Here is a 25,159-nt window from a genome sequence, read left to right as displayed (position 1 = left end):
TCTCTCAATGTGGGGAAAGTCAGAACACTGGATGGGTCAGTCTACTTTGTGGTACTGGTTGCTTAGTTTAAAGTGCTTTGTCTTTGTGAAGCTTCTTAAGAGGGCTACTAATGAGTACTTATACATTTTTAAAAATATTGACATTTTTCTATTTTATTTGAAAGTAGTCACCTAAAAGTAGATTTTATTTAAATTACATAATAGCAAGGTATACGTTAGCCTGGAACTTAGCCCTACATCTAATTTTAAGACTTACCAGCATCTTTAAAACTCTAGAGTGGCATGCCAGGAATTATAATGGGTACCTCATGAAAAATCTAAGATCTTTCTTCTGAATTATGTATTTATGATCTCCCAAGGATGATCGGAGGTAATGTGATTTAGGAACCGCTTTCAGGCTCCAAACAGGAGCTGGGGTTGGCAAGCCACCTCAGTACAGACTGGGATGTGGTGGGAGAAAGCCCTTCCCTGTTCTGCACATCAGCTGGCACCCTAAGGGCTCCTCAAACTTCTCACCTAGGTGCCTCCTCTGTGTGCTTAGTGTACATTCTGTGGATCTCTGGACAGTACATATCACTATATCCTGCAAAGCATAGATTACCTGGGTTGTGGATTACCTGGAGCCCTAAACTTCAACTCAGCCAACATTCGTCAAGTGCCTATTACATCCCTGGCATTGTTTTAGGTGCTGGGGTACAAAGCGAAGTAATCTGACCCTTCCTCCTATGGGTGACCTTCACTAAAGGTAGGGCCAGGAAGAGAGAGGATGAGAAATCTCAGTGGAGCTCACCTTGCAGCTTGCTAATGAAGCTAAGAATAGCCTAAAGGAGAGGTGGAGTTTGAAACTACCCAGGGCAATGATTTTCAAATGATGATATCTGCTGCTGAATATTAACCATGCTGTGGGCTACCTCCACCAAACATCTCCTAAATAGTCACATCCAGTTTCGTATTTCTACACGATTGAGGTTTTGATATCTGAATGAAACATAAAAAAATTCCCACTAGATGTCTAAATGTTAAACACATTGACTGCATTAACAAATAAACACAATTTAAGACCTTAAAGGGGTTATGATTCCGGGAGAAAGCTTAGGGGTTAGTGATAAGGCTGGATAGGCCTGAACATGGCTGGCCTGGGGAAATAGTTATTTGTCCTATCCTAGTCATAAGACTAACTAATTTATGGAGCTCCTGGATGCTTGGAAATGCTACTGCTCTATTATTGGAGCTTGGGTGCCTCGGTTTACCTATTGGATACTGGTTTAGAAAGCCAGAGAGAAAGACTGTGGATCCAATAGTAGAGATCTAATGACCTTCATCATAGCCATGCCAGACCCACGGTTGACTCATTAGCCTGTCTTAGGAGAATAAGCTATTGCAACTTACGTGGTTACAACTTATTTAAGTGGATGGTGGCCAGCGGAAGCTGATAAATCTCTAAAATTTTGGGATCTTCTTCAGAAAAGGGCCAAAAAAATTAATATATTTTTGAGTGCATACCATGTGCCAGGAACTTCTGTAGGCTGATTCATAGATGCTATCTTATTAAAGTATCATAAGTATATTCAACAACTATGAACCAAACTATAAATACAATGCATAATATAAGGTCTTAAGTGTTCTGAATTTTGTCACAAGATGACTGCTTCAGGAATCACATGGAAAATTTTAAAGCTTCTAATTATAATAGCTAACATATTAAACACTTAACATGTGCAATGCATGTGCAACATAAATATCCTCACCAAATCTTATAAAGGCATTATTATTGTCCCAATTTTATAGGTAAGGAGACAGAGGTTTAGATTAAGTAATTTGGCTCTAGGTCACACAGCTAGTGAGTTACTATGTCTGTCTCCAAATCTTGTGCATTAACCATCTCTATCTACATTTATAATATATTAGTTTGATATAAATGTAAAGGGATGATCACAATTAGGACAGTGTCTTATAAGAGATTTTTTTCACTGTTTGATTGAATAATTGTGTAACATCCTTACAGTTCTACACTCCCAAAAATTAAACAACCAAACTTATTACAGGTTTTCCCAATTTTGAAGGCTGGTATTTTTCCAAGATTCTAACCTATTTTCCTCGGCTCTGACGTGCAGGGCTCTCCTGACTTATTTTCATGACAATGTTCTGCATCCTTACGCTGACAACTCTCTTCGTATTTCAGTAAACCAGTCTTGCCACAAAATAGATGAGGTTGGTAGCCCGCAATTTGCCACAAAAGCAAGGCACTTGAAAGGTCTTGAAACAACAGCTCATTTGAACAAAGCTGTCTGCTGCAGGCAGGAAGCATGCCAAAGTAGTTTTTCCTGATTATTAATAGAAGCACTTGAGTTGAATTCCATATTTTAAACTTGCTGTCATTACATTTTAAATTTTCCCACAGACAGATTTGAAGTTCTCAACTGGGTCAAACACATCTGATATTAGGCATGAGCTTCAGTGGTTTCTGAAGGCCTCGATAAAATTAGACTGGACAGATCATTCTGTAGCTCAGAGAGTGTGTGCCATAAAATAAACTAAGAAAGCAACACAAAGGAAAGAAGGAAAAGGAGCTACAGAAGTAAAGGGCAGAGAGTCAATTTACCATCATTGCACTATGGGGAAGAAGCCAGTCTGGGCTCCTAGGATGGGGGATTCACAGTCAGGAGTTCTCATGATTGTTCAGAGCCATGCAGGAAACTCCTAACCTCTTCTCTAAGAAGGTAGAAGCCAGTTGTGCAATACCAACCCTTCAGGGTAATAGGCTCCCTCCCACCAACCCCCAGAACTCAGCCAGAGGTTGAGGCTATTACAGCTGCTTGGCTCAGAAGACTAAAAGGAAGCAGCAACATAGCACCACATTCCAAAACCATTCACAAGTGAAAACAAAGCAGTCTCAGCTCCCTAAGGCCTGTGTGCACAGCTCAACAAGCTGTGACCTGCCCAGAGCAATTATCTGCCTGTGCACCACGGGTGAGCAGAGCAGTCAAAACTGGCTCATTTCCACTGCCAGGCGGAGCCACTAGGTGGAAGGACCTCCCTAGATCTAAGTGAACTGGTTTCATCTACCGCTGCTCTACTAATTAGTGTTCAGGTTTAAAGAGAAACAAAACAAGCACAACTTTCACAAACAGGTAAATTAGAGGTGGCTATTTATGGAATCAAAGACTTATTCCAGACAACTATCCCAATATATTTAAGTGTTTGCCTGCAGCTTATTAATGAGTAGGTCAACCAGGAGCACAGAAAAGTAAAGTTAAGAAGTGAAGAGCTACTGCCAGATGAGATGCTTACACAACTTGAGGTACCCCAAAGATCCACAGCACCCTTCCGTTCCTTGGCTCAGATAGAAATGCCTGTGCGGACAATGTTCAGCTGAGATCCCAACCAAGTCCTCATATGCGGTAATTTCCAATGTCAACAGTCTCTTAAGACTCAGCCATAGGCTCATTTCTTATTTCTTTTTATGGGCACATTTTAAAAGATGGGTACATTTTAAAAGATGTGAGGTGAAGGGAAGATAAGAAACTAATTACATCCTACAAAATATGTGAATTACTTCATTCTGAGAGGATTACAAATTATGAGGCAAGTAAGAAGTCTTCCTTTCTATCAAATGTTGCAAAACTGGGGTTCGTTGGCTTACAGTGTTTAAAAAAAATGATGGAGTTGTCAACATGTAATATAGAGAGATGTGGAATGCAAATGTGATTTTTTTCTTTTTTTTGGGAAACAAATTAAGACTTCCTGCTGATACTGGGCCTACCTGCTTCCACACCTGCTGCTGGCAGTGCCTCTTTAGAAGAAGGGGCAGGTAGAATCCACTGTTCCTCCCCGTCCACATCCCCACCACCCCCACACATGCTGCTCCTCTGAATTACTTACCTACCCAGACCCATGGGCATCTTGTAATCTCTGTTTTGAACGTACTAGCTCTGAGAATTAATATTTGCTCTGAAAGGTTTGTTTTTCTGTATCAGATTCAATATTTACTCTTTAGACAATAGGGAAATTTAAGTGGTACATCAGCAATTTATACCGGTGGGAAGATCTCAGAAAGGATTATTCTTAAGGGCCCATACCAACCTGGACAGTTCTGTAAAATTAGGAATAGTAACCCTCACTCCCATCTCATAAGCATGCCACCATTACTACCACCACCACCATTAACACCATCTCCACCATCACAGTAGTCACTATCACCCTCATCTCCATCATCACCACTGCCATCACTATAGTCACAACTGCCATCTCTTGCACCACCACCACCATCACCATCACTGCCACTACCATCACCATCACAACCACCACACCACAACCACCATCATCACACCACCACCATCAAACCACCACCATCACCACCGCCATCACACCACCACCATCACACCACCACCATCACTACCACCATCACACCACCACCACCACCACCATGACACCACCACCAACACCATCACACCACCACCATCACCACCACCATCACAGCACCATCACACCACCACCATCACACCACGACCATCACACCACCACCATCACACCACCACCAACACCACCACCACCACCATCACACCACCATCATATCACCACCATCATATCACCACCATCATACCACCACCATCACACCACCACCAACACCACCAACATCACACCACCATCACACCACCACCATCATCACCACCATCACACCACCATCACACCACTACCATCACCACCATCACACCACCACTGTCACCACCACCATCACCACCAACACACCATCATCACACCACCATCACCACCATCACACCACCACCATCACACCACCACCAATACCATCATCATCACACCACCACCATCACACCACTACCATCACCACCATCACACCACCACTATCACCACCACCATCACCACCAACACACCATCATCACACCACCACCACCACCACCATCACACCACCACCAATACCACCATCATCACACCACCACCATCACCACCATCACACCACCACCACTACCATCACACCACCACCATCACACCACCACCATCACACCACTACCATCACACCACCACACCACCATCACACCACCATCACACCACCACCATCACACCACCATCACACCACCACCACACCACCACCAATACCACCATCATCACACCACCACCATCACCACTATCACACCATCAATACCACCATCATCACACCACCACCATCTCCACCATCACACCACCACCACTACCATCACACCACCACCACCATCACACCACCAACACCACCACCACCACCACCATCACACCACCACCACCAATGCCACCATCATCACACCACCACCATCACCACCATCACACCACCACCACTACCATCACACCACCACCATCACACCACCACCATCACACCACCATCACACCACCATCATACCACCACCATCACACCACCATCACACCACCACCAACACACCACCACCAATGCCACCATCATACCACCACCATCACATCACCACCTTCACCACCATCACATCACCACCACCACCATCACCACCATCACACCACCACCACCACCACCACCACCACCATCACACCACCACCACCAATGCCACCATCATCACACCACCACCATCACCACCATCACACCACCACCAACACACCACCGGCAACACCACCATCACACCACCCCCATCACACCACCACCTTCACCACCATCACATCACCACCACCACCATCACCACCATCACACCACCACCATCACCACCACCACCATCACGTCACCATCACACCACCACCAACACCACCATCACACCACCACCAACACACCACCACCAACACCACCATCACACCACCACCATCACATCACCACCTTCACCACCATCACATCACCACCACCACCATCACCACCATCACACCACCATCACACCACCACCCACCATCACCACCACCACCATCACACCACCACCATCACCGCCACCATCACACCACTATCACACCACCACCATCACCACCACCACCATCACACCACCACCATCACACCACTACCATCACACCACCACACCACCATCACACCACCACCATCACACCACTATCACACCACCACCAACACCAACACCATCACACCACCACCATCACACCATCACAGCACCATCACACCATCACCATCACACCACCATCATCACACCACCACCACACCACCATCACACCACCACCAACACCAACACCATCACACCACCATCACCACCAACACACCAACATCACACCACCACTATCACCACGACCAACACACCATCATCACACCAACACCATCACCATCATCACACCACCACTATCACCATCATCATCACCACCAACACACCATCATCACACCACCACCATCACCACCATCACACCACCACTATCACCACCACCATCACACCACTACCAATACCACCATCATCACACCACCACCATCACCACCATCACACCACCACCACCACCATCACACCACCACCACCACCACCACCACCATCACACCGCCACCATCACACCACCATCACACCACCAACACCACCACCATCACACCACCATCACACCACCACGATCACCACACCATCACACCACCACCATCACACCATCACACCACCACCATCAACACCACCACCATCACCACCACCACCATCACCACCACCATCACCACCACCACCACCATCACACCACCACCACCATCACGTCACCATCACACCACCACCAACACCACCACCACCACCATCACACTACCACCAACACACCACCACCAATGCCACCATCATACCACCACCATCACATCACCACCTTCACCACCATCACATCACCACCACCACCATCACCACCATCACACCACCACTCACCATCACCACCACCACCATCACACCACCACCATCACCACCATCACCACCATCACACCACCATCACACCACCACCATCACCACCACCGTCACACCACCACCATCACCACCACCACCACCACACCACCACCATCACACCACCATCACACCACTACCATCACACCATCACACCACCATCACACCACTACCATCACACCATCACACCACCACCATCACACCACCATCACACCACTACCATCACACCATCACACCACCATCATCATACCACCACCATCACACCACCACCATCACACCACTACCATCACACCACCACCAACACCACCAAATCACACCACCATCACACCACTACCATCACACCACCACCATCACCACCACCACCACCAACACCACCACCATCACTAACACCATCACACTACCATCATCACCACCATCATCACACCACCACCATCACCACCATCATCACACCACCACCATCACCACTCCTTGTTTAGCTAGACTTGGAATGTCAATGGCCATCCCTAACTAGCCCACTAAAACCTTTTGGGGGGATTATTTAAGAATGACATGAATTTAAAAAAATCTCCTGCTTAGGAGGGGTTTTTTCCTGGGCAAGAAGCATTCTTGTGGGTAAAACACTGGGATTTCTGAGAAAGGTACGCTGGCAACACTCACTGAGAAGAATGGAGGAAGGAGGCACGCAGGAAGCTAGAAACTTGAAGGCAGGGAAGGAGTTAGGAACCCATGTATGCCACAAGAGGGCCTTCTGTGGAGAGTTTTAACTTGGAGGATAATTCTCCCTTGGGATATGGAGCATGAAGCACGGGAACCCTCAAATTTAGACAGAGGTTGTTCTACTGTATTGTAGTTGCTGCAGTCCCTAATAAAATCTGATGCATTTGCGTAGCCTTGTGAGGTGGTGCTGTGAGGAGGGGCAGGGACAGGCCAGTTGATGAAATCTGGCTGCTTACTGGTCTACTACGGCTGCATAACCAAGGAACATAGACTAAAGTGCCTGAAATGACAGAAATTTGTTTTTTCACAGTTCTGGAGGCTAGGAATCTGAGAAGGTATTGACAGGGCTTGGTTTCTTACAACACTTCTCTCCTTGGCTTGTACAGACAGCTGTCTTCTCCCTGTCTCTTCAAATGGCCTTCCCTCTGTACATATCTATGTCCAAATTTCCTCTTCTTATAAGGACATCAGTCAGCCATATTGGATTAGGGCTCTTCCCAGTGACCTCACTTTAATTTAATGACCTCTTTAAAGACTCTTCTTTCCAAATCCAGTCACATTCTGAGTTACTGGAGGTTAGGATTTTAACACATGGATTTTGGTGGTGGGGGGTGGTGCACAATTCAGCCTATAATACGTGCTTTGCAGTTACTCCTCTGCTGAGTCCAAGCTGGTACCCACCACGTGGACACAGCGTCCTCTCAGATGGGCTTGGTCTTGGAGCTCAAGGCACAGCCCAGCAGCAGAGTGAGCCTTGTATGGAGCTGAGTGGATGGGGCAGGCCAGAGTACCAGGCTCTGAGGATTAGCTGAGGGGGTGGTGGATGGACAACCAGAGTATGAGAGAAAACCTCCTCTTCAGATGCATAGAGACTGATCCTTGAGGCTGGGTTAACTTGACACCTGGATAAATCCATTATTACAAAATGAGAACGAGAAAAGATGATTCAATTTGCCACATTTCAATAAGCTGATGGATATTGGTAGCCATATTTGTTCCATAAAGACAGAAAGACCTATCCTGGGTACTGCCAGGAAGTAGTTGTATGACCTTGGATCATGCTCCTCTTTTCTAGGTCTCAGTTTCTGTATCTATATAATGTGAGAGCACAGTTAGGAATATACGAATTAATAACAGTTTCTTGATGCCAAGACAGCAGCTAATGAAAGTAGCTCCCTACTTGATCTGCAGTTTAGTACTCTAGGAGATCTTACTGTGAAAGTCAAAGGAAAAAATGTCCAGTGGGAAAAACACACTAATTCTAAGAAGAAAACCTTAGTACTTGGCCCAATGCCAGGCCTTGAACAGGCATTCGATAAAGCTTTTATGAAAGGAAGTAAAAACAGAACGAGTGCATATCTATTAACTATCGAGGTTGATACAATAAGAATAAGAATGTGAACAAATGAGAGAATGGAAGGAATGAGTGGAAAGAGGTCAGCAGCTGTGTCACAGGGCATTAATTGTGTGTGGTGCCTCCTGGGAGCTCTGGAGCACAGAAGGTGTCATCAACTCTCCTTCTGACGCTGATGCCTGCTCCATGCTGCTATTTTTATGCACAGACATACCATTTTTTGAGGGCCCATGGATACTTTCTGCAGAGTTTTCTGAGGGTGGCAGAAAGAGATGCCTAAGAAGAGAAACTTCCATTTTTCTTGAAGTTAAATTACGAAACTGTGGACTGTTTAATGGGTTGAAATGAGCCTGCAGTTCTTCTCTACCAGAAATTATCATCATTTTAAAAGCAGATGCTTTACCCAAGAAAGAAGCTGTTAAGGGTGTACTCTCAGCAAAGAAATCAATTTGCATCCTAAGGCAAGAGAAAATGTTATAAAAACTTAATAAAGAGCAATATTTTTTTCCCTCTGAAAATAAAACTATAAAAAGGGATGAGAACTTCAGACAGGAAGAAAAAATATTCACATGAGTTGTATGTTACAGAGGACAATGGATGAGTTTGTTAAAAAAGACAGATACTAAATAATATACATTCCTATGGATCTAGTCTATTCCTCTGTAATCTGTTATTTATACTGACTGAATTCACTATTACATTTAACCACATTCTCTGGGCTGTTCCAAATTCTATGCATATATATGACATAATTGCTCATCCACTGTCTTTACACTGGTTACTGGGCCTTGTCATCTTCTTTTTAATTTTTTTTTTTTTGATTTGCAAATAAAACACTCTCTGTGTTCCCTTTGGGAGACTTTTATCAGAACCATCCAGCCCTGAACAGAGAAGCATTTCAAGATCAAAAGGGAGGCAAATAATACTCTTCAGCAAGCAAGATAAAGATTCACACATAATTAAGCCAGGACTATAGGATTATTTAAGTAGAGGTATCTTTCAAGAATAATCGAAGTGCTATAAGCTTTTCAAACTGCTGGAGCCAGTCCAGGAAAAGAAAGGGAACTGGCAGTGTGTTTGTGGAGGACAAGGGGAGGAGGAAGGAGATGGAAAAGAGGGAAAGGGCAAGCAATAGGTGACCAGCGTCTCTGTGTGCCAGGCCTTCCATGCAGTTTATCTGTGAGGCAAGTTTATTAACCCCATTTTCCAGATGAAGAAAAGGAGGATCAAAGTTAATTTAACTTGGCAACGCTCATGCAGATGAAAAGAAGCCGAGCATGCCTTCTTTCTGTCTCTACGTCCATGCTCTTTCTTGCATGTTAATTCTCTCCCCTTCAAGGTCTCATTGAGAAGTGAAATAACGTCTCTTAATGTAAGCATTCATTCACACACTTATTAAGCGTCTCTTGTTTCCTGAGTGCCGAACAGATGCTTGTATACAGAGATGACTAACACATTCCATGCTGACGATGGCTACCATTCATGGAACATGTACTGTCTAACAGACAGCGTCCTGAGCATGCTTCACCTGTCATTTAATCTACTCTTTATACCAACCCTATGGTAGGAATTGTTACCCCCACTTTACAAATGAGAGAAAGGGGATCCAGAGGGGTTCAACAGCCCATCTAAGCTCTGTGAACAGTACCAAAATACAATCACAAGCACACCTGAATTTAACATCTGAGCTTTCCCACACTACCTTAATTCACTGTCTTGATAAATCAAGTGGCATGCCCACAGGGAGCTTAAATATCTCATAGGTAAAAAACAAGGAAAGAAAACCAAAAACACCCATCCAAAACAACAAAAAAAATAATCCATACAAATGATTATATAATAAGAAAGAGTTAGTGCATTTATTTCCTGTTTCACAGCTGCCTTCTCTGATAATGAAGTAATCAGGGCTAAAGTCACAACCAAAACACTAAAACGTTAATTCACTGTTTCATTTATGTGTCCATTATCAACTCTCGGCATCTGTATGCTGGAATTAGTCTTCTATCTCCACTATAATCATAACTGGGTATCAAGGAAGGTATATGACTTTGAACAAATGAGCTAAAAATTCTATATTTTTGCATGTTATGGTAGGAAGAGATCAGGCCAATATTTTCACATAACAGACTTCCAAACCAGGCAAGAGTTAACACTTAGAATTCACTGAAGAAGTATAAGCTGTACTTGTGAATTTGCCTACAGTTCTTTGCTGCTCTTGTTGCTTTAGCAAGTTTTTGGATTCTGATAATGACAACCCTCCTTTTATAGTAACAGATTTTAGGCAAATGCTCTACAGACTGAAAAACCCTTGCAGCCCATACACCATCAAGCTAAATATCTTAAACCAATATATAGATGGAGTGTCAGCAGTATACAACTAAAGTGCTTTCTACCATGGGGATAGCAAACTACCAAGAAATCATTAATGTCCTCCTGGTTATCTATTCAGCAGTGTACCTGCCAGGTCAGCTTCTAAATGGGTCCTTTCAAGAAGAGTCAATTTTATTTTATTGGGAAGGACAGATATGAAATAGAGCCAGAAGGTTAATATGAGTTTAAGAGGAGCATAAGGTTATCTCGGCAATTAAACACTCTCCAGGAGGTTAATTACCCACACCTAGGCCTTACAAGTCACAAAATATATCAGCAGTTTCAAAATTTTGTGTATAACAGACAACTCTATTCTACATTCTCAATGATATCATTTCACTTATTTTTTGCAGGACTAAGTTAAAGTAACGTTCCTTCTATGGTCTATTTAGGGAAAAAAAAGAAATGTTGTTTAAACTCCTGCAGCGATGTCATATAGAAGAAAAAATGTGGCCAAAATTGTACAATTTTAGGGAGTGAGAGTAAGACCGTGTGCATAAGACAGAAAAAGAGAGAGAGGACAAAGGGAGAGAGAGATTGAGATTGAATTGGTTTCTGAAAGCCTTAGCAGATTTACTAAATGAAATGGTGCGTGTGGCGAGCCTGGGAGCTGGGTAGGGCAACGAGGTCGCTGGAGGGCAAGTTGGTATGATTCTGATGACCTGTGGTTTAAAAATCTTCACTCTAAAGATCACAGAAAAGCCAGTGTGCTGTTGCTAGCTGAAATCATGATAGGATTTGTGTTAGACCTACTTGATCCACTGCCCTTACCCTCATTCAAACCACCCTCATCTCTCACCTGGATCTCTATAGAAGCTTCCCACATTTCCCTGCTGCCACTGGTCACCCTCGGCCCCCACCCCAAGTCTGTCTCTGACCACCAGGGCAGCCGGCCGTCATTTATGATGACAGTCACATCATGTCACCCCTGCTTAAAGGCTTTCCATTGCACTCAGGAAAAATTCAAAATCCTTACCATAGTCCCCTCTGTTTGCCTTTCCAATCCGCTTTCCTATAACCTCCGCTCCCATCCCCACTCTGCCTTTACACTCTTCATCACAGTGGTCTTGATTCTGTTTCTTGAACAGAATCTTGGCATCATGTCATCAAATGCCATGTCAAACAAGTCTACTAGTCTACTGAATGTTGCCTGTCACCCCCCGCTTTCAGGCGCTATCATGGAACCTTCTTTTAGTGACTTCAGAGAGCTTCTTTCTGAAGTTACAGCATTTATTCATTTCCATGTGCTTCCCCATCCTTCCTGCTCACTTTGTGTCCCCAGGACTTAGGGCAGTCCCTGGTACACCGGGTGAGTCCAGCGCTTACTACCTGGGGCTCCTTCTGCATTTCAGTGGTCTGGAGCTTCTGTCTTTCCTGGAGTGGGGAGGTGCTGTTAAATCTTTAGAAAGCTTCTGATATTATGTCATCATGTGATAATACTTAAAACCACAACAATCAACAATGATAACCACACTTTACTAAGCACCTACTTAGCACCACTGGACTGGATGTTTTACATGTATTTTATAGTTTAATTTCCCAACAACCCTATAAAGTTGTTAATTGCTACGCTATCCTACTTCCCTCTGCAGATGATACCAGATACAAGTTGAATATCCCTAATGTGAAAGCCCAAATTCCAAAATGCTCAAAAATCTGAAACTTCTTGAGTGCCAACATGACGCTCAAAGGAAATGTTGAATGGAACATTTTGAATTTTGGATTTTTGAATTAGGGATGCTCAACTAAGAATACCGAAAATATTCCAAAATACTAAACATTTCGAATGCCAAGCATTTTTAAAATTTTTTTTATAACAATGCATAATAGATGTACATAGTTTCAGGGTACATGTGATAATTTAATACATTCATGTACTTGTAAAGGTCAAATCAGTGTACTTGGGTTATCTATCATCTTAAACATTTGTTACTTCTTTATGCTAGAACCATTCTAATTCTTCTCTTCTAGCTATTTTGAAATATGTAATACATTATTATAAACTCTAGTCACCCTAATGATCTATTTAGTACTGAGTCTTATGTCTTGTATCACACCATATGTTTGTACTAATTTATTAACTTCTCTTCATACTTCCCACCCCATCCCAAGCATTTTGGATAAGGGGATACTCAACTTGTACTGATCAATGATATTCTAGATCCCAATCTGTGTTAGTCCAAGGTACTAAAACGTTACTCAGTATTTATGTAAGTCTGTAGAGGATGTGAATCCATTCAGGGTTCTTTGGGGAGTGAATTCAAATGCTTGGAAAATACTCTTCCTCTTTGCTCTGCTATAGATCCGTCCTGTGACAGTCACACTGCACCACAAACCTCCTGATGACAGAGACGACCTTGCAAGGGACCGGGCCATAAGTGATCTCAGCCAGACTCCTCAGATAATGAGACACCCTTCCTGCTTCCTTCTGGGAAGTAATGGATTCAACTATCTAAGAACACAGCCTTTCCAGGTGTCCTGGACTGTCTTCTGGAAAGGAAAGAAGCCCATGAATATAATATAAGGTCTTATTTTTCTGGCAAATGTACTTAAGTTCTGGACCAGGTAGGTACTGCATCCTGTTAATAGGATTTTGAAAAAAGAATTACTATAATTATTTTTTTTGGCAGCCTGGAGCCTTTTATCTTTATGAGATGATAGTAATGTTTTAAAAGGATTATCATAGTATTGTATGATGATGATAATAATAATAATCCTTTATTATATCCAATGCTTTAAGAGTTTTAAAAATACTTTGATACAAAACAGAAGGTTTGATCCTAAGAGTGATCTTTTGAGGTATAAGGGATTGTAATTGTTTGCCAAATTTCATAGTAGGGGAAACTAAGGTTCAAGGCAATTAAATAGCTTCAAGCTATTCACAGCAGGGCAGCTTCAAGACCCAGGTAGCCTGATTCCTAGTCCGATGTTCGTTAAATAAATCATGACTGGTGAGCTAATTTAAAGGAGTAGACCAGAAGAGATTCTTTCATAAGATTTGAAGGGTGTGTTTGTGTGCATGTGCACGTGTGTGTGTGTGTGTATGTGTGTTTGTATATGTGTTAGGAGGGGTGGTAGATTCCAGAAAGTGATTCTTAGGAACTAAAAGATTATTTTAGAAGCGTAGACACATTATAAAACCTTAACAGAGCCTTGAGTTCTAAGCATTGTCATCTGTTTCATATCACACAGTCACAATTAAATCACGGTGTCATACAAACTACCCAGGCTTCAAGCTTCCCAATAAAGACACTCGATGCTTAAAGAAAGAATGTTCTGCAAAGCTCTTTTCTCATCTCATAGCTTTTTATTCTCTCTCCAGAAATAACACTTTTAGAGTTGATTTTACTGCAGTTTCTGTCTTAATGAATTAAAGGAGTCCATTTTATGGTTTCAGCAATAGTCATCTCTGGCAGTGACTCAACCAGCAGCTTTCTCTTTCTCAACTCTCTCCCCAAGGAAAGAAAAGAGGAAAGCAAACCTTCCTCATAAATGGTACACTTACGCTCTTTCTCTTTTTACATCTGTGGCCCCAGTGGCTCACAGGGCTCTGCTCCTGAACTTTCTTTTCTGATTATTGACACGAGGGCCTGAAGTCAAGGCAGAGATGGTGATACACCATTGTCTTCAGCAAAAGGCAAAAGCTGCCCTACCACCCTGGCTCAGCACACAGGAGCATGTTGAGAAGAACACACTAGAAATCCCTAAATTCAGAACATAGCAGCCCAAGAGAAATATCTTCACTTTGATATCCACTGTTCAAATATATTGAAGGTGTAGTTTATGTTGAAGGTTAAAAAAGTTTAGTGAAAGTCAGTTTTAATGAATTGCAGTTCCCTCTATGCGCTTACCTCCAGAAAATGTTCTGCCTGCTGTTCTCGATCCAATTTCCTTGAAGTTGTTGTAATCAGACCTGTGTAGAAATGAGAATATTTGACTTTTAAATATCTGGGGCAAACAGCTTACTGAGTGTGGGGAAACAAGTCCAGTTAAAGGAAAAGCAAAAGTGGTATGGAACTGTAACTTTCCAATCCCCCATGACAATCAGAATGGTCTCAAGAATTATTCTTAAAAGAAAGTAAAATTTACAAAGAAAACCTGAAAAATTGTTTCAGCCTGTCTACCACAGTTGGGGTACATCCCACTTTGGGGATGTAAAAAATCACTAAAAATCTTCTGTTTTTCTGATAATGAAGAGTTCCAATGATTCATTTGCATATGACTGATATTCTACAGTAGAAACCTCATTAAAGATTTTAGAGTTCCTGAACAATTAATAGGTTGTTTATGCTGATTAGATTCAGACTATGAAACAGTATTTTCTCACTTAACTTTTATATGCACATACAATTTTTGTTATACTTGACAAAGAATGTTGTAATCGCTACTTGTACACATAATTATTTCAGATTTAATAACTTACACACCAAAGATCTCATACTGTAATTTTATCATTTTGTTTTATGTGTTTGAATCTTTATACAAAATAAGTTCCACATGAAAAATATCTATCTTTTCTTCCAATGGTGTTTCTCATAAGTGAATCACCCCTTTGAGTATAAAGAAAGACAAAGAAAAGAAAATGAGAAGACAAAACCTTCAAGGCCTCTCAGCTTATTGCACCAATTTGTCTTTTGCAGGTTTTATTATTCCTTTTGTCAAATGGCAATTAAGAGGTCAAATTTATGTTCCATTTCTTGATTCCACAATGTTCCTAAAGAGAATATGGGGTGGGCTGTTTTCCTGGTATATGCTGATGGACAATGGAGGAACAGAGAAAAATCATATGAAAAGCCTGCTCCCAGTGCTGGTGAGGTAGGTGCAATGTGGAAAGGTATTTCCAGGGGCTGTGAAAGAGCTCTTGACCTCAAGCTTCTGTCTTATACAGAAGTGGTGGGTGGGAGCACACAGATTTTAGAGAAAGCCAAGAAGATACCACAGGAAATTAAATGGCTCCCCACGGCCTTCAAAATAATATCCCACTCAGAGTAACATGACTGTTTATAAGCTAACCCCTCCTCTCCACCTCCACACTGCCCACAGGAGGAAAACCTGTGTTTCCAGTGTACAAATAATCTAACTTTCCATGAATTCATTCTGGAATGTGCCCCACAGATTTTTTTCTTTATCTTTTTTATTGTAAACTGACAAGTTGTAGGTGTATATATATATATATATACATGGTATATATATATATAGTAAAAAATGAGCTTATGATTCAAGCATACCATGTGAAATAATTAAATCAAGTGAATTAACATATCCATCACCTACAATACTTATCATTTTTTTGTGGTGAGGACATTTGAAATTTATTAGCAATTTTGAAATGTACAATACACTATTATTAACTATATTCACCCAAGCTGTACATTACTACACTGAGCTAGATTTTTTAAGTTTAGCTCAGATGTTAGCCTTTGCTGACCCTGTTTAACAGGGTTAGGTGGCCATCTGCTCTGCCCTCATATAACCGGTGCTCTCTATTATTGATCTCTGCCTTACACTAGAATCCTTTGTTCACATGTCAGTATTTCCTCGCTAGACAAATTGACAGAGTTACTTCATGGGAAGGGCCTGTCTTTTGATTTGGAAACTCTGATGCCTACCTAGTTCCTCACCTAGAACAAAGAACAGGAACTCATTAATGCTTAGTTAATGAAAAGTTGCTCTGGAAGAGATCCGCTGTATTCTATTCTTCAGTTTTGCTACAGACTTGGAATGTGTTTGTTTAGGAGGGTATTGTTTTGTGTGTGGAGGGTGTACTTGTGGGTGGGAAAGGCTTGTGTGACATGTGTACTCATAAAGTTTGCAGAGTTCCTCTGTGTGAATGAGCAATACTAGGCACTCTTGGATGTAAAGAGCTACTGTCCGAGATTAAGGAGGATAGACTGCCACCAAGAAGGTCAAGGAGGATCAGTGACTTTCCTTCCTTAGCTGACCATCCGAATCACCAGGGAAACATAAAAAACATGGATTTTTGTCTCCCTGCTCCATCCCTCATTTACTCTATCAGAATCTCTTGGGGTGAGGCCTGTGACGGTCCTCTGATCCTAAGAGTAAAGTACTATCCAATTCCACTATCTTTCACTGAATCTCACTGTGACTTTTTATTGACCTTACTTCTTCTGACCAGACATGTCCAAGAATGAAATACACTGAGCTGCTCTAGCGTCTAGATCAGAACATTGGGCTCAGTGTGTGTGGCTGTGGGGTGGGGTGATGGAGATAGCCTGTGAGTGCCTGCTGTGGGGAGGTGAGGAGAGGAATAAAGGGCAGCACAGCGCTCTGAGTCACATTGACAGAAGGTCTGTGTGGTCACCCCAGTGGATGTCTAACACACACATCTGACACCTTCATTTTTGGGCCATTCTATTGGACAAGGTCATATGTCACAGAGGCTCTTTCAAAGTGGGGAGTAACTCTTTTCTCACAAGGCAGGGGAAGCTTTCATGGAGCCTCCCCTCTCCTGTGTGGGGGCTCCTCTATTAGAGTCCACAATAGGAATGAGACATGCTTGTTATATTGAGGCTATAAATGAGTCAAAGTGCTGTTGGCCTTCACCCTGCTGCTCTTCCAGCCACAAAAGACCAGGACCCCTTTGCCCTCTGTTCCCCTGAGGACTCTCTATCATCACAGGTGCTCCTTGCCCAGGGTCACATGGCCACAGCCCATTGTGGTGTGGCTGTGCACAGGGAAGAGGTCAGCTTCCTCTCCTGATGATTCTTAGGGCGATTCTTTAGGACATTCACTTGTTTTCACAATGCCTACATGTAACTGGGAGAGCTGCAGGGTCCCCTTCACCTTCATACCTTCACCTGGATGTGTTTCTCACATATTGATCAGCCAACAGAGAGAGACAGGCTTCCTGAAAAGTCTGAAACAACATACACAACAGTGAACTTGGAGCTGTGAGGAAGACAAGCAGTTTCTGTTCCTGGAGTAAAAAGACACAGGAAAGCCTCTGCAGGTTACAGTTCTCTTGGCTTCTACCATCTTTATTTTCACAGATATGAAATAAAAGGCAAGAAATAAAATGTAAGTTAAAAGTGGAAATCGGTAGGAAATTAGATGAGGTGGTATGGGGATAGGGAGTGTCTGCTGATGGGTACAAGGTTTCTTTTTGAAGGGATGAAAATGTTCTAAAATTACAGACTATGGTGATGGTTGCATAGTTCTGTAAATATTCTGAAAACAATTAAATTGTATCCTTTGAATAGGTGAAGTTTATTGCATGTAAATTATATGCTAATAAAGCTGTTAGAAAAATCACTAGAAAATCATAAACCTTGACTTTAAGGTTTTAATAAGTCTTTTATATTTGGAAAAGGTAGGCTCTTAAAAATATTTACATGAATGAATGAATGAATAGGTTAGTTAGTTTAGGCCTCAGGCATGAAGAAGGGTTGAAATGAATAGTTGATTGGGCTTGTCCATGGGAATCTGGAACATGGAAACATTGAAATTTTATGGTTACAGCAACAACCGGTAGTTATTTGCAGTTGAAAATAAATAAATACATCTTGTTATCAAAATCTTGATAAAATAAATCTTGTTATCAAGCCAGGGTCAGCTAAACCACTAAGGTGTAAAAGCTTTCCTCCTGCTCAAAGTACCTACTTACGATGAGCTACGGCACCTCAGCAGCACTGCCATTTTTTACAGTCAGAAAAGAATGCAGTGAGCCATCCTTCCTGGCCCAGAGGAATTAGTTAAAATGACCAGTGCTACCTCTTCCTTTATAATAACTTTGTTGTAGCTGAATGCATTTGGAACAAATAGAGAATAAGACAACAAGACAATAGAGAACAAGACAAAATACAGAGAATAGAGAACAAGACAAAACAGAGCAATAGAGAACAAGACAAAACAGAGCAACCTCCCTCTTCAACCACTCTGACTCATCACTGGGGAAGGCAACCCCATTCTGTAATCTACACGAGAGAGGTGTGTGCATTACACATGTAATTGTAGACCCACTAGGCACAGTAAATTGGGGACTGACATGATGAAATTGAATTTCAAAGATAAATCATAGGCAAGCTTTTGAATGTGGCTTGGAGATATAAACAAACACATCATTTGATATAATTACATATGCAAACCTCCAATTTAGGAGGGGAAGTACGCCAGTCCTAAGTGAATGATACTCAATAAGGGGGCGGGGGAGACATATGGCTGGAACTGTGCAATTACTTTAAAAATGGCTGCTTTTGATTTTTTGTTATGGAGATGGAAGAATCTAATGACCTCTCTCTGAGAAACGGCCTGAGCATGAAAATGTGGCTGCCTGTTCGAAACAGAATTCAAAATGTTCTAAGCAGTTATGGTCAGAGAAGTGATACTGTAAGGATGACATCTTTTCCCTGATTTTTCTGCCTGTGGGTGTCCTGGGTCGCAGCTGTGTAATCTGCTGCCATGACATTCACATTTTCTTTAAGTGCTACTTGAAGCAATGCAGGTCTTAGCTGTTTCAGCATAATTCTCCAAGACTGTTGGAAGCTGGGTTTGGTATTTTAAAAATACAACTAGAATTATCAGCTTTGTGAGCGACAATTAATTCTTTCCTCTGTGTTCTTCACATCCCATCTCCTATGCTTCTCACTTCTTCATGTCTGTGCCCAGCTATCTGGTAAACCCTTCACCATCCTTCCAGACAGTTGAGTTGTTATTTTCTATGTGAAGCCCTCTCGGACCTTTCCTTACCTGGCATGTTGCATGTAATTAATTCATTTATCATCTGAATCTCCATCTAGACTACAGTTGCAGAAGGCAAAGGCTTTGGGTCTTTAAACACAACTAAGCTCACAACCTAGATCAAGGACTCCTCAATGTTTTGGATAAAATACTACTTTTGCAGCACACAACATTTTGCTCTAATTATTTTCCAAAGAGTCAGTCTTCCCTAATAGGGCACAAGCAAAAGGGTGGTGAATAAATCTTATTCATGTTGTATTCCTGGTGTTTAACACAGAAACTGGCACATTGTAGGTATCAAGCAAAATTTATCTGAATGAAGGTGATGTGGATGTAGTCTTCCAGAACTCTCAATGTTATTTTATTATACAGAGTGGCCATAATGGTTCCAATGCATGGGTGTTAAAGCTGTCTGAATGCTCTCCTCCATCCTTTGAATAACTTTAATGTTTTCCTGTTTTTTGGAGGTCATCAGAGCAATTCCTGATAGCCTTTTAAAAATTTTTTTCAGCAGCTGATTAAATATTTTTAATCTTTAATCTTATGCACAAAGGATTTGTGGCCATTCCATTGTTCTCTCCCATCCTGATTTCGACCTAATTTAGGGAGAAAAATAGGAAAATAATATAGTTGTATCCAATATTTATTGAGTACTGAATATGTGCCAGGCACATATTAAACAGTTCATATACATAATCTCATTTTATCTCACAATAGTTCAGATATGATATAGTCTAAGAATATATATTACATAGTTGCTTTTTTAAAAAACAGACCTAATACATGTCTTTACCACAACTTTAATTTTTCCTCTAACTCTGAAATTTCAGAGAAATAGGAATTATTTTGACTCCATTTGCAGGAGGAAACAGTTAAATAAACTTGCCCGAGGTTTATTTGTGATTTATGACTATACCACAATTCAAACCCAGCGACTCTTGGCCAGGTGTGGTGTCTTATGCCTATAATCCCAATGCTTTGAGAGGTCAAGGCAGGAGGATTGCTTGAGGCCAGGAGTATGAGACCAGCCTGGGTAACATGGTAAGACCCTATCTCTTTAATAATAATAATTAGACAGGCACCTATAGTTCCAGCTACTTGGGAGGCTGAAGTGGGAGGATGGCTTGAGCCCAGGAGTTTGAGGTTACATTGAGCTATGATTACGTCACTGCATTACAGCCTGGGTGAGAGAGAGAGGACTCTGTCTTTAAAAAAAAAGAAACCCTGTAAACCAAAAACAAAACTAACTCTGGAGCTTCTTCAGTGTTTCCCTTTTATCTCCCTAGCAGAAGATGTGGAGCATTGGTAAAGACATCTGTCTAGGGGCCAGGAGACCTGGGTACCAGAATTGGCTCTGTCAGTAACTGGTCATAAGATCACAGGGAATCATATTCCTTCTCTAGGCCTCAGTTTCCTCATCTAGGAAAGTCCTAATGCGTCTTTTCAGTGTGAAGAATGTACAGCAATATAAGGAATATTACAGGAAGATCATTAGTCTTCTTCCTTCCCTGCTTTATTCCCTGAGCACACTTTCTTCTCAATGGTTCTGAGCCCGGCAGTGCAGGACCTGGGTGGGTCACCCAATCAGGAACAATACATGCTGTGTTATAGTTTTTATTTATCCACAGAACTGACATGAAATTAAACATCCTATGCATATTTCTCAAAAGGAGCAAAGTAAAAATATCAGTTAAGTACGTGCTTTTAAATAGGGAAAATACAGACAGTGGTTATTCCAACATTTACGATGTCTTCTACAAGATTCTGACTTCTAGAACCCCTATTTCCACCTCTTTCCCTTCAGCCCATTAAGAAGCATTAAAATATTCCCTGCAGTATTTACATACGGACATCAGGCTGTGCACTTAATTTAGAGAGAAATGAAATGCATGCATAGTAAATTCAACTTTCAGGAGTAGAGGAAAAATTAAAGTTGGAGTGAAGAGTTGTATCACATTTCCTTAAAAAATAAACAACTAAGTAATATATATTCTCAGACTGGATGGTATTTATTTGAAAAGAAAAAATACCAGAAAGAAAACAATATATATACAAGAGCTACAACATCAGTTATAAGGGGGTTAAAAAAGGATTCTGGAAACTACCCCCACGAGATATGCTTCTTAAGTAAGGTTGTTTCATCAGGTGTAAAGACTTGGAGTTGCTCAATTGAGCACGTGGTGCTGCTATTAAATTTTCTTAAGAAAAAGCTGACAGGGGAAATCACCCATGGAGCTTAAGCCTGCAAGTTGGATTTCTCTTCATAAATAGAGATTTCCGAGATGCTAATAGAAGCTTTAAAACTGTAAAAGTGAGGGTACATTTTAAACCAAAGTATGAAGATGCTGTGGGTCAAACATGGTTTATGGCTGTTGGTTTTCTGTAATAGATACATTTCATTTCTTTCTTTGCAAGCCAATGGATGGCATTTCTGAATTCTGCCTTAGCAGCAGGGAAATCCCAGGCAGTATTTTTCTGCCAGAAATATTTTCCCTTTGGATTCAGGATTCTGTAGCCGCTACAGGTAGCAAAGGGAACAAGCCATCCTGCAGAGGAAAACTGTAGAGGCTGGCACAGACCTGGCAACTTCCCTTCAGGCCTAGTTGACAGATGGAGTCGCCCACAGCCTGGAGCGAGAGTTCTAAGGTTCAGGCAAGCCCTGCTTCCTAACTCTACTGCTATATTAGATTGATTAGAAGCATTTGGGTCAAGTCCACTTGTCATCAGAGTGAAGGGTAAGGTGGGGCCAACAAGGGAGGGAGTAGTGAAGATGATCTTCTATGGTAGACAATACTTCCAAAATACTCCTCCTCTATAATCCTCTCCTGTACCCAGTGATCTTGCCATCCTCATGCACACATGCATGCATGCATGTGGACACGCTCATACAGTTAGAACCAGAGATGTTGTGTACATGCCTAATTTAACCAGAATACCTGGATACTTCCCACTCCCATCTGTTCTTTCATCAATTCCTCTCCTCATCACCAGTCTTCATGATTCTTCCTCCCAATTGCACAGAGCCCTCTGGTTCTGCCTTCCGATGCTGCCTAGATGAGGATGCATTTATGCACCTGAAGAAGTCTCTAGGCTATTAAGTTAAACCTTGAATGCCATATTGGATTTCTTCAGAGAAATTAAGCCACAGATGGCGAACCAATACTAAGGATGTCGTATGAAATGATGCCATCTTTAGGCGCTATTTACATACCACTGATGTGCACGCTCAGATGTGCAATATGGCGCACTTCTCCCCCTTTTGCTTTCTGCCAAGATTTTTTTCATAATTCTGAATATTGGATAATCAAAATAAAGAAGCATAAGTGACTGGCAATCTAAATTCCACTATATAGATGAATCCTAGAGATTATCTAGCCCAGGAAGCATTGTAGTATACTGGCTAGCAGTACTCAGGCTCTGGCATCAGACTGCCTGGCTTCCCATCCCAGTTCTACCTCTAGGCAGCTGCATGTCCTTAGGCAGGTTACTTAGCTTCCTCATCTATAAAATGAAGCTTATTAAATTAAATAATTAAAAATGCTTAGCATGGTTCCTGGCACATACTACATGCCCAAATAATACTATTCTTATTATCAGCTCTAAGAACAGTGTGTGGAGTATCATATGTGTTCAATGGTTTAACTTTGCTTCCTTCCCACCTAAATATTTGGGCAGCAAAAGTTCCAAAACATTTAATACTCACTCTGTCATCTGACAGATAAGGAAACTGAGGCTTACAGTATAAGTAACCTGTTCAAAGACTTACTGATTTAAAAAATCCCTTTATCCATGCATGGTTACATTTTTTTGAGAGGATAATATATAATACTTTTGCTACTTAAAGCATAGCATGCATTAGCATCATGAGTGCTACTTAGGAGCTGGTTAGAAATGCAGACTTGCAGGCTCCCCCCAGACCTAGATAATATATGCACAAGAATCTTAAGATGACTGGCTCTAGACCATTGTTGGTTTTCAAACTTGGCTGTGCCCTGGAATCACCTGCGGAGTTTTAAAAAATACTCATGTCAGTGTCCCACACCCAGAGATTATGAATTATTTGGTATGGGGTGAAGCCTAGGCATAGGTATTTTTAAAATATTCTCCTAGGTGATTCTAATGTTCAGCTAGGGGTGAGAATGACTGTATATCTAGTTGTTATCTTCTGGATGATGAGGTTATAGTAATTACTTGTAATGGCTTATCTAAATATCTAGTTTTTCTAACATGAACAACACTCAACTTTATGAAATAAAATAATTTACAGGACAATAAAATAGAGGCACCAGGAACAGCCTCCCGTATGTCATCATCTGAATTCCACAATGTTCTGATCCGAATCCTTCCAGCAAAGGACTAAACTATGTGGTTACCATGTTTGTTTTCACTTTACTTATTAATTAATTAATTAATATTTAAAGACAGGGTCTCGCTGTGTCATCTAGGCTGAGTGCAGTGGCATGATCATAGCTCTGCAGGCTGAAACTCCTGGGCTCAGGCAATACTCCCCATTCAGCCTCCCAAGTAGCTGAGACTACTGGTGCATCATCATCCCCAGCTAGTTAAAAAAATTTTATTTTTTTTTTGGTAGAGATGTGGTCTCTAATTCCTGGTCTCAAATTCCTTGCCTCAAGGTGATCCTCTGGCCTCGGCCTCCCAAAGTGCTGGGATTCTACGTGTGAGTCACCTTGCCCAGTCTGGTTTGACTTTAGATCTGAGGCATGCTAGGCATGCCTAGCAAGGAAGACAGGAAGCCTTGCCTTCCCATACTATACTGGCTTCCATCAGCTACAATTTCACTTCTGCATTCAGGCATACTTTCTTTTACTGCCTATAGCGTTACACACTGCCTAGCCCCATCTGGCCACCAAGATCTCCCTAGCAGAGGTGGAACACCACCTCCATACAGATGCTTTCTCTTCCCCACAAAAACACATTTGGACACAAGGCAAAAGATAAAAAGATACAACAATAAGTCTCTATATTTTCCTTCATCAAACTAACAATCCAGTGAGAGAGGTAGACACGTATAAGATTCACTACAGTATAAGGGAAGATCTAACACACACCCTAGACAACTTTGAGTGTCCTTAAGAAGGAAAGATTAATGCTGAATTGTAATTAGAAAAGATAAAGGAATGAGCTGTGTTTGTACTGGGCCTTTAATGTTTAATAAGAATATGAC

At 41.7% G+C, this 25,159-nt stretch overlaps 1 protein-coding gene across 12 annotated transcripts in view; it reads right to left on the bottom strand.

Moving 5' to 3' along the window:
* The window catches only part of FAT3 (FAT atypical cadherin 3), a 673,325-nt gene that overhangs the window by 186,483 nt on the left and 461,683 nt on the right, over positions 1–25,159 (bottom strand). For all 12 annotated transcript variants that reach the window (XM_054524904.2, XM_054524910.1, XM_054524913.1 and 9 more), the window contains one exon: positions 15,129–15,190. In XM_054524904.2, coding sequence (XP_054380879.1) covers positions 15,129–15,190 — 62 coding nt within the window. The remainder of the gene's footprint in view (positions 1–15,128; positions 15,191–25,159) is intronic.

Source organism: Pongo abelii, chromosome 9 (assembly GCF_028885655.2).
Source record: "Pongo abelii isolate AG06213 chromosome 9, NHGRI_mPonAbe1-v2.0_pri, whole genome shotgun sequence".
Lineage (NCBI taxonomy): Eukaryota > Metazoa > Chordata > Mammalia > Primates > Hominidae > Pongo > Pongo abelii.
This window is presented reverse-complemented; position numbering and strand designations above follow the sequence as displayed.